This window comes from Doryrhamphus excisus, linkage group LG12 (genome assembly GCF_037039965.1).
Source record: "Doryrhamphus excisus strain RoL-2023G ecotype Guam linkage group LG12, RoL_Dexc_Guam_v1.1, whole genome shotgun sequence".
Lineage (NCBI taxonomy): Eukaryota > Metazoa > Chordata > Actinopteri > Syngnathiformes > Syngnathidae > Doryrhamphus > Doryrhamphus excisus.
The window spans coordinates 5,734,837-5,746,084 of NC_136368.1; the positions used below are offsets into that span (position 1 = coordinate 5,734,837).

The 11,248-nt window shown below is 42.1% G+C and overlaps 2 protein-coding genes and 1 long non-coding RNA gene across 4 annotated transcripts; 1 reads left to right on the top strand and 2 right to left on the bottom strand.

Moving 5' to 3' along the window:
• Positions 1-757: 757 nt before the first annotated feature.
• LOC131135594 (tubulin alpha chain-like) lies at positions 758-4,544 on the bottom strand. Its single transcript, XM_058081682.2, has 4 exons — positions 4,378-4,544; positions 2,185-2,404; positions 1,960-2,108; positions 758-1,894 (listed from the first exon to the last, which is right to left on the bottom strand). The coding sequence occupies exons 1-4, from the start codon at positions 4,378-4,380 to the stop codon at positions 920-922; spliced, it is 1,347 nt and encodes a 448-aa protein (XP_057937665.2). The 5' UTR covers positions 4,381-4,544; the 3' UTR covers positions 758-919.
• Positions 4,545-6,141: 1,597 nt separating this feature from the next.
• On the bottom strand, positions 6,142-9,062 carry LOC131135596 (uncharacterized). Its single transcript, XR_013629545.1, has 3 exons — positions 8,979-9,062; positions 6,930-7,036; positions 6,142-6,817 (listed from the first exon to the last, which is right to left on the bottom strand). It is a non-coding gene; the product is annotated as an uncharacterized LOC131135596 (long non-coding RNA).
• LOC131135592 (tubulin alpha chain-like) lies at positions 8,514-11,057 on the top strand. 2 transcript variants are annotated; one of them, XM_078795085.1, is made up of 4 exons: positions 8,514-8,591; positions 8,663-8,885; positions 8,956-9,104; positions 9,178-11,057. In XM_078795085.1, exons 1-4 carry the CDS (start codon positions 8,589-8,591, stop codon positions 10,150-10,152), a joined length of 1,350 nt encoding a protein of 449 aa, XP_078651211.1. In that variant the 5' UTR covers positions 8,514-8,588; the 3' UTR covers positions 10,153-11,057. The 2 variants fall into 2 exon arrangements, with proteins under 2 accessions (XP_078651211.1, XP_057937664.1); XM_058081681.2 differs by lacking the exon at positions 8,514-8,591 and having other exon boundaries at positions 8,671-8,885.
• The last annotated feature ends 191 nt before the right edge of the window (positions 11,058-11,248 follow it).

Consider the following 11,248-nt stretch of genomic DNA (forward strand, 5'->3'; position numbering starts at 1 on the left):
ACGAACGAAAAAAGTTATTATGGGACCAATATCAACAAATAATTTCATGTTTATTGTAATTATAAATAAAAAATTGTAAAAAATTTAAAACATGTAGATTAATCTGTTTCATGTTAAATGCATTGTGCATCTTTACCATGATATCAGTGAATTCACTGAATTCTGAATTCATTTTCAGGAGAAACTACATTTACTGCAATGATGTGGCTCAAGTTCCACGAGGGGGCGCTCCAACACAGGACAGTAGCTTCTCATGTGTTTGAAGATAGACACAGGGGTCAATTGTGTGGCTGTACCAAACCAAAAATATATACATTCGTGGAATAAATTAAACCACACTTGTTTCTTCAGTTTATGGATCCATTGTAAGGCCTAATGATGATATAATGATAATAATAAGGAATTTAATATAAGAGCTGATATCTAGCAATTTCCATGTTTTTCTTGATAATATCCCAAATCACATAAGTTCTTACATCAATAGCTATAGCATTGTACTGCCAAAAAATGTAGTTAAAACATTAAAATGAATAAGAAACTGAAGAAAAACGGGTGGTCTAATAATTTTTCTGCATTATCTGTGTTATATCTCTGCAAAATGTGATTTTTTAATGACGTCACATGCTGTGTTCTAAACAAATGTAGAGTTTTTCAAGTTGACAGAGTGCGTCTGTATAACTACAGTATGTATAAGTATGGACATGTTGAAGGTGCAGACGATCCAACCAAGACGTAACAAAATATGACTCCACTGGTATGCATGCTGACAGATTTATTTGGTCACAACACAATTCCAACAGACAGTTTGAAAATGATCGTTATAAATCAATATTGACAACTGCTGTCATAATGACACAAATGCTATCTATTTAATAAATAGATATTTTTGTCCTTGAAAGTAAATGATAACCAAATATGTCTAATATTCTTCTCCCTCCTCGTCCTCGTCAAAGGAGTCAATTCCGACTTCTTCATAATCCTTCTCCAGGGCAGCCATATCCTCTCTGGCCTCAGAGAACTCTCCCTCCTCCATTCCCTCCCCCACATACCAGTGCACAAAGGCCCTCTTGGCGTACATCAGGTCAAACTTGTGGTCTAGACGGGCCCAGGCCTCAGCGATGGCTGTGGTGTTGCTCAGCATGCACACAGCCCTCTGCACTTTGGCCAGATCGCCACCAGGAACCACTGTTGGAGGCTGGTAGTTGATGCCCACCTTGAAGCCTGTGGGACACCAGTCCACAAACTGGATGGTGCGTTTGGTCTTGATGTTGGCGATGGCCACATTAACGTCTTTGGGCACCACATCGCCCCGATACAGCAGACAGCAGGCCATGTATTTACCATGACGTGGATCGCATTTCACCATCTGATTGGATGGCTCGAAGCAGGCATTGGTGATTTCAGCCACAGAGAGTTGCTCATGGTAGGCTTTCTCAGCAGAGATGACTGGGGCATACGTGGCCAGAGGGAAGTGGATACGAGGGTAGGGCACCAAGTTGGTCTGGAACTCTGTCAGATCAACGTTCAGGGCTCCATCAAAGCGAAGCGAGGCGGTGATAGATGACACAATCTGACTGATCAGCCTGTTCAGGTTAGTGTAGGATGGACGCTCAATATCGAGGTTCCTACGACAGATATCGTAGATTGCTTCATTGTCCACCATGAAGGCACAGTCGGAGTGCTCCAGGGTGGTGTGAGTGGTCAGAATGGAATTGTAGGGCTCCACAACTGCAGTGGACACCTGGGGGGCTGGGTAGATAGCAAACTCAAGTTTGGACTTTTTACCATAATCAACAGACAGTCTCTCCATGAGGAGGGAGGTGAAACCAGAGCCGGTGCCTCCACCAAAGGAATGGAAGACCAAGAAGCCTTGGAGACCGGTGCATTGGTCAGACTGCAAAGAGAGAGATGAAATAAGTATCTTCAATTTGCAGGACAAAAGGTTTTTTGAAGCCTCACCAGTTTACGGATCCTGTCGAGGACAGAGTCAATGAGCTCCCTGCCGATCGTGTAGTGTCCACGTGCATAGTTGTTGGCTGCATCTTCTTTTCCAGAGATCAGCTGCTCAGGGTGAAAGAGTTGGCGATATGTACCTGTACGCACCTCATCTGGAAGTAGAATGTAACTCTAGAATTAAAAGTACTGGCAGAGATAGCAGATACATGCAGTAACTCCTCTACTCACCAACAACAGTGGGTTCCAGATCAACAAAAACTGCTCTGGGCACGTACTTTCCAGCCCCGGTCTCGCTGAAGAAGGTGGTGAAAGAGTCGTCATGTCCGCCGGACTTTGGGCTGGGCATCTGTCCATCTGGCTGGATGCCATGTTCCAGACAATAGAGCTCCCAGCAGGTGTTCCCCATCTGGACACCAGCCTGGCCAACGTGGACTGAGATGCATTCACGCTTCAAAAGAGAAAGAAGAAGAAAGGAAATAGACAGAAAGATTCCAGCTTTGTTAATGCTCCACAATCAACTCTGATCCAAAAGTAGACGTCTATGTGTAACCCGCCTGCTCCACCCTTGACTCCACCACAATCAACGCAATGAGAGTCGAGAGCGCTAACCGTTGAGTTGAAAGCTGCACCAGCTAGCATCCGTTTCATGCATTTAAGCCCAAAAATGCTGGTAAGCCAAAGATGCCAATGTTTCTGGCCAAGGTTGTTTAAATTTGGCTGATTTGGTTCTACAGTATATGAATTTTACCTTCGGAAGATCAATTCTTCGGAAGGTCCAATTAGATAGGAACTTACCCATACATTTCTTACAACGGTTGTAATTTTGGTAGTGAAGAGCTACACTGCATTTAGTGACAAGTTTATCCAGTATTATTAACTGCATGTCTGTAAATCCGTACTTTGATGCACAGAAAACAGTATCATCTGCCGAGTGGATGCTCTTTGAAAACAAGGAAGAGAACAGGTGTCCATTTCCTCTAAAATAACTGACTGTAGTTCATTTGACAATTGGACACACTCACTTGACATAACCATGTAAATACCCAACACACCCTCAGAGAAAACTTCCTGGAGCAAAATAATCGTCATCTGGCTGGACTGGATCAGCCGGATCTGGATCTTGTTTGTTATATTTTACTAGGTATGAATGTTAGTGAGAATGGTTGTTTGTTTGTATGTGTTCTGTGATTGGCTGGGGACCAGTCCAGGGTGTACCCTGCCTGTCGCCTGAAGACAGCTGGGATAGGCTCTGACAATAGAAAATGCGGTAGAAAACGAATTAATGAACATATCAAGCAAGAGTACTATTTCACTGATGCAATTACATTGGTGCTATATGGAAATGATGGTGAACGTTGGACAGACGGAGAGCCTCAATTTCAAAGTGTGGTACTGCTCTTTAAATCTCTGTTGGAGATCCACAAGGAGATCAATTCAAATCTCTGGTGTCCTCTTAAGTTTGACCCCAGTTAACATGAGCATCATCTCAGTTTCCAGGTATGCAGGTCATTGCAGAGCAGCTATTTTAGAGCGATCGTGCTAAGATGACACCCAGTAGCATATGTGGAAGTCTGAGTAAACACTGACAGGCAGACCCAGAAATAGTACCTGTCAGTTGGAAAAAATAATTTCCCCGTCACAATCAGAGTAGAAAGTTCAAGATTATTTAAGACCTTACACTTCGCTTTATTTAACACATGAATAAAGATAAGGGCAAAAAGATTTGACCAGGGTGTGTTTACTGCTGTAAATACTGGCAATGCTAACAAGCTGTGTTTGTACTATGCCGTGCAAACAAAACTCAGTGTGTGAGTAGTGTTTTTCCCCACATAAATGACTAACCGTAGTAGAACCTTGTCACTAACTGCAATTACACAACAAATACATAGCTTCCTATTGTATGGAACTCCAATATTTCCAGAACCATCTATTTTTCCAAGAGTGTATTGTTGGAAAGGAAAAAAAAAAGTCATAGTAGAATAACTTGCTCTGTCTCAGGTTGATCTGACTTGTTGACACCTGCATGTTTCATGGGACACACCCAAATTCCAAGCTTCATGTATGCCTTATGGGAATCATCAATAATAACGACCAAGCATTATGACTACTCTAAAATGCTACAAAGAAACAAGACTAGGAACACATAGTGAAATATTCTATTTGTCTTTAACTTTCATTTCCGTACCACTCAAAGTGTGCACGAAAAATGGGCCACATGAAGTGGAACTTCCAGCTGCTCTCCCCTGTGCCCTCCTTGTGTCAGAAATAGATCTTTGTCCCAGTGATTGGCAGAAAAGCGGAGCTGAATTTGGCTGCTGACCTGAATGAGTAGGTGCCTTTGATAACTGTATACCTCCACGACATGAACATTCAAATTAAAGAGCAGGTAAATGCAGTAAAGAAATATACATATATACTTACCATAGTGCCTGCTTAGGTTGAGGGTCTGTTTTTGACTTTAAATTTCTGTGGTTCCTCTCACGGCGGTCCTCAATGTGGTCCGAGTGAGTTTAACTGTCAGATAGACAGCGACTACAAGCTATATTCAACTTCAAACCACTCCCACCTGTCTCCTCGACAAGCACTGTGAGCGTGCAGGCTGTTTTGCATGAGCACGAGGGGCTGTCGCTATAATTCTTTGTATAGTAAACCGATCTTGCTGCAGAAGTGGAAACTTTCACCAGACCTCCAATGTGCATGCTGCGAGTGTTTGCACTAACTCAATCGGTTTATATTAAAGTGTTATGATTAAGGGTGGACATTGTGCAAATAAGCACAGGGTTGCAGCTCATTAGTCCAATGGCGCTTCTATATGGACTCCTAAAAACCTACCAGCACTCGTTGAAGCATACAATCCTGTTCAAAATGTAAAAACAGTTGAAAAAAAGCAAGAATTTTTGCATGGTTGGATCTAAAGTTCTAAGTCGAGCTTTTAAAATGCAAAATAGAAGAAATGGGAGTGAGAAATCCATCCATCCATTTTCTATGCTGCTTATTCCGTATCAGTATTTCCAGGAGGCTGGTGGGAATGTTTCTCCAGGTGGTGAAGGTAGCTTCATGAAGGGCATCCACTGTCTGGAACTGATGTCTATTTTTGTAAACTTTCCTTTCCGCCCTTCCCCAAATATCCTCAATTGGATTTAGATCAGGGGACCATACAGGATGGTCCAAAAGAGTGAAGTCATTCGTCAGTCATCACCACACAGACGTGGACCTTCAGTCATGAGGGATGCCCTTTGTAACATCTCCAAATAGGCAGATACCGTTTGACGCCCCTGCACAACCTAAAGCTCCATTGTTCCATTGAAGGAAAAAAGCAGCCCAGATCATAATGGCACAACCCTCCACTGTGCCGTGTGGAAAACATCTCATGTGGGATGTCCTTGTTATGGCAGCAATGTTGGAACCCAGCAGGACCATGAAGGTTCCATTTTTCTTCCTGTCCTGTGTCTTGACATACAGCCAATTGGATGGGCCGTGAACATTTTTTTGTTCCTTAACCCTCAGGGTCTTGAATGAACTTTCAATGGTGCTGCTAGCCTCAAAATATGCCCATATTACCTACCCCCATTGTCGTATCTCTACACTGGCTGCCAGTTCAATTCCGGATGGATTTTAAAGTGTTTCTGTTTGTGTTCAAGGCCATTACTGCTCTATCCTACCAATCCGACCTGCCGACTGTTTACCAGCCAGTCAAGGCAGGCTCTCTAGCCACTCTTGTGGTTCCTAGGTCTAGATATAAGAAATGGGTAGATCATTAATTTGCTGTGTGTGCTCCCAGGTTTTTATATCACAGCTATTCAAACTCCCCTTTGACACATAGTTTGTGTTTAGAATGATGTTGTCTGTGCCGTTTTGTACATCTATCTTATTTCTGTTTTTATGACTGTGTGAGTTGTTGCATTGGGTAAAGCTGATGGACAGCCTATTTCACTTTCATCCTTGTTTGAAATAAATTGCCTACTCAAATCATTTTTTGTCCCATTCCCATTCCTTCTTTTTCCATTTTCACATTAAAATCCAACAATGCAAAATGTAAAATCTTGATATTTTTCAACTGCTCTTAAAAAGTGGAAACAATCTGGCAGACGGTCACTCCTGTCAGGAGGGCAAATACTTTTTTTTCTGGCTTTATATGTTCAGCTGCTTAAAACAAAGGAGAAGAGTAACAAGTCAAACCAGAAATTTGAGAAGCAGTTAATGGACCATTTCCGTGTATGTGATGTCACTAGTGCTACACCGTAAACTGTCAATTAAATAACCTGCATTAAAAAATGAAAAAAATATATTGTTTATATGTAAAGTGGTGGTGCACTGGTTTCATAAAAATGCACAAAGACAATTAGCTAATTATTGAATCTTATGACAGGAGGAGGATGATGATGGTTTAAGGGAGAATAATAGACATAACAGGCCAGTGTGTGTAACGATGATTGTACCTTCTACTGAAGTTGACAGTTCTATCCGTCCACTCTGGAAAGTTGAGTTTGTAACAGATGTTCAATCTCCTCCACTCATCTCTGTGTTTCCTAGTCCTTAACAAAGTGATGTGAAATGCACATTTATCATTTTCATTCATCATTTATATGTTTTCTGTATGTGAAACTATAATTAGTCACTCTAAAGAAAATTTGTGGTTTCTGGAAAGGATTAATTGGATTTACATTATTTGATTCGGTTTTCGTACATATCAGTTTTTGTCAGGCCTTTTGGAACAGAAATATGACAAAAACTGTGCTTCCGCTGTATTATAGTTCAACATGACTAGCTTCAAAAAGCTCGTCAAGGGGGTCGGAGCCATGAGGACAGTCCCAGGATGCAGTGACAAGGCCATCGCAGGGCAAGTAAAACAGGAACAAAACTGCAGTGTATAAACATGAACAAAAGAAGCATTGTGTCTAAATGTATAGTGACTAAAAGAGAGGTGAGCAATGACAAGCAAATCTATTAGTTTACGAAAGCTAAATACCAACCGGAAGTCTTGGTCAGTCTAGGAAGTCGTGGTCCTGTGGCAGATGAGGTGAATAAGAAGGGATGGCTGATGGGGAACAGCTCCTTCTGACTCAAGGAGGGCCATTGTCTGAAAAGACAAACAAAATAAAAAGCAAGAGGAAAAGGACACAATACCAGACAATAAAGGTAGGAAACCAATAACCTACATGTCACAACATGCGCTGTTTAACCTCAGGGTCTTTCAACATTAGTGGTTCATCTACTAAAGTGACTGCAAATTTTACAGGATTAGATGTTGTTACAGTATTTGACCGCTAGAGGCCAGAGTTGCACAACAATTAAGGGCATGCCAGACACCTCATAGAACAACTGAATAATATTTTCCCAGCATGGGACATGATTCACCAACTATTTTTGTCCTAAGGAAACTTCCTCCTTTAGAACACTTACTTATTACAATAAATACATGAATGTGCTCAAACATAACTTGATGTTGGGACTTTGGGCGTTGGCCACTATGTATCAAACAACAGAAGTGGGTCAAAGCTTTATGGCAGCAGTGAAGCGTCCAGTATTAGTTGACATTAGATATAATTTAAAGTGAAAATTATGTCCCATAATTCTCTCTTCCACTCATTAGTAGACATTGATTGTGCCCAGTGACGACCAGTATGGATGTTTCTCACAAAGCTGTAGCTCACAAGTTTACAGAGTCGTGCATTGTCTAATGCTTGTTGGCCTTTGGAATACCGTGAAATATTTCTGGTGTGAACAGAGGCCTCTGCCTGAAGCTATGCGCAGTATCAACAGTTTAGTTTGTCTCACTCAGCTGAACAGTCAGTGACTCTACTCTACAGTTGGCCAACTGAAACTCACATTGAGTGGAGGATTGCAAATCTTCCTTTGTTAAACCATTCAACAACTTTATAAAAAAAAATCTGACAGCAATAAGGAGACTGTCAGAACAAATAACGTAAACCACATTTTGCCTTGCTACATTTCTGGTGCATTTCATTAAGTGCCATACTGTATACTCCACATTGTACTGCTTTGTGAAGTTTTACAGTTCATTCCAATTTGATAGTACAGCATGGGAAAGTGTTTTGCATGTTTGCTTTGCTTAATATGAGAAGGATGAATCCTGGCAAGATCATCTTGTAATATGCCAATGGGATCCATTGATGGAACAATGGAAAGGTAAATAGGTATCTGTTCAAATGAGTGCCATTCTAGTTCGTAGACCAAAGATTCCACATTAATATCATATAACTCATTATCAAAATCAATGACGGAAAGAAAAAAATAGATATTCCTTACCTTGCTATGCTATTGTCACCATCATAAGGTCAAACATCTGAAACTGCTGTGTGAAACTCTCATAGACTATCTTCCCTTCATTGCCAAAATAATAGTTGCACAAACACAGTACCGTTCTCATACACAATACACACACACTAGGACAAAACCCACACAATGCCTTGGGTGGTGACATCCTTCTGCATTGTGTTGTCTGTTGAGCGGATGAGCTTATCATTGTCCCATCAGCAGGTTCTCTCATTACAGCTAATATCAAATCACAGCTCACCTCAAAGTGCAGGTATATAAGGTGGTGCAACACAAGTGGCACAAGAACTTCATCTTCTTACTGACACCTGAACGCCAGAGAAGAGAGCTCAACTATGGTAATGTTGTGATGCAATAATCATCAAATCCTAATACGCTTGCGGTATCTGACTCATCTCTCTGTTTGCAGCGTGAATGTATTTCCATACATGTGGGCCAAGCTGGGGCTCAGATTGGCAATGCATGTTGGGAACTTTACTGCCTGGAACATGGTATCCAGCCAGACGGACAAATGCCTTCTGATAAGACATTCGGGTGTGGAGATGACTCCTTCAACACCTTTTTCAGTGAGACGGGAGCTGGAAAACATGTCCCAAGAGCCATCTTTGTCGACCTGGAACCCACTGTCATTGGTCGGTGTTTGGCTGGATCTTTACTTCATTGATTGTTGTCATTAATGTCAAAACTTTTCTTTTTGTCCAGATGAAGTGCGTACAGGTGCCTACCGCCAGCTCTTCCACCCAGAGCAGTTGATCACAGGGAAGGAAGATGCTGCCAACAACTACGCCCGTGGTCACTACACCATTGGAAAGGAGTTCATTGATCTGGTTCTGGACAGGACACGCAAGCTGGTAAACTTTAGATTCTAGGTAAGAAAAGCTCAGTGTGAAAGTCATTGATAAAAGTGTTAATTTCTTCTTTCAGGCTGATCAGTGCACCGGTTTGCAAGGGTTCCTTATCTTCCATTCCTTTGGTGGAGGCACCGGCTCTGGTTTCACCTCCCTCCTCATGGAGAGACTGTCTGTTGATTATGGTAAAAAGTCCAAACTTGAGTTTGCTATCTACCCAGCCCCCCAGGTGTCCACTGCAGTTGTGGAGCCCTACAACTCCATTCTGACCACTCACACCACCCTGGAGCATTCCGACTGTGCCTTCATGGTGGACAACGAAGCCATCTACGATATCTGTCGTAGGAACCTCGATATTGAAAGGCCAACCTACACTAACCTGAACAGGCTCATCGGCCAGATTGTGTCATCTATCACTGCCTCTCTTCGCTTTGATGGAGCCCTGAACGTTGATCTGACAGAGTTCCAGACCAACTTGGTGCCTTACCCTCGTATCCACTTCCCTCTGGCCACGTATGCCCCAGTCATCTCCGCTGAGAAAGCCTACCATGAGCAACTCTCTGTGGCCGACATCACCAATACTTGCTTCGAACCAGCCAACCAGATGGTGAAATGTGATCCACGTCATGGTAAATACATGGCCTGCTGTCTGCTGTATCGAGGCGATGTGGTGCCCAAAGACGTCAACTCCGCCATCGCCGCCATCAAAACCAAACGCACCATCCAGTTTGTGGACTGGTGTCCCACAGGCTTCAAGGTGGGCATCAACTACCAGCCTCCAACAGTGGTTCCTGGTGGCGATCTGGCCAAAGTGCAGAGGGCTGTGTGCATGCTGAGCAACACCACAGCCATCGCTGAGGCCTGGGCCCGTCTAGACCACAAGTTTGACCTGATGTACGCCAAGAGGGCCTTTGTGCACTGGTATGTGGGGGAGGGAATGGAGGAGGGAGAGTTCTCTGAGGCCAGAGAGGATATGGCTGCCCTGGAGAAGGATTATGAAGAGGTGGGTACCGACTACATGGGGGATGAGGATGAAGGAGAGGAATATTGAGCCAAAGATATAAAGACAAGTAGACACAAGCTATTGGCATAAATTAGATAGTTTAGATGAGGTTTTATATTTGTTAAGACAAGTGATTCATGTACATTAAAATGCTGACTGTTTGTTAGAACCTCCTCTCATTGTCCACTGTAAGGCTCTCTTTTGTGTACCTCCCCCACTATCCCCGCACATGTGGAATGTAAGTTATGAAAGGGCTCCAATGTCAGTTTCTATATACCATTCAGCTGTGACTCTGTGAGAGCGCTAGAGCGAGAGAGTAATGGACTAACGCCCTGTTTAGTGTTTTATTTGTGTAGCAAGACTAGAGTAAAAACTGAATCCCACTAATCTTATCTTACAAATCTGTGACTGAGGGAACTAAAAGAATAACTGCACATTTCTTGGTAGAGAGAGGTGTATATTTTATATCATATTTATGTCTATGTTTGTCAAAGATCATGTATCCTTTAAAAATAAGTTTGTTCACTAAAAAGTATAGGTTCACAAATATGTTGTCTATTGTCATTGAAACCGGTTTTGTTTACTGAACTCATTCTCCCTGTTCATACAACACCGGTAAAAGATCCCGTCGTACGCAGGGCTGAATTAACATGACCCAAATAAAGTCTATAAAACAACGGCTTCCCTACTTTCCGCCCTACTTTCGAACTGATCCACAGGTGCCGCAGCTGCAAACTGCTTAGTGTGTCTGCTTGCTCTGTATGAGGGTGTGACAGTCATCTACAAATGGGTCAAAGTGCATTTCTTTGCAGGCCGCCCAAATGATTTCCTCAGCATTAACTCTTTCATGGGCCACGTTAACAATCCTTGTATATATTATTGGCAAATACTTTTTTTTTTTAAATGATCACTCAAGCATGTGACAGCTTATGACAAATAATAAAGATTGTAGATTAAAATGCTGTCTTTCTTTCTTTGATATATCGAATTTGATACTAAAATTTTCTGGTAATTTTAGTAAAAAACAATCTGGTAGCATGTAGAGATATTAAATTGGCATACAGTATGGTAAGTTTGTATGTGACAGGCAAATGCCCAAAGTTAATTCAATAAATTGTACCAGATTAAGTGCCACAGAAAGATA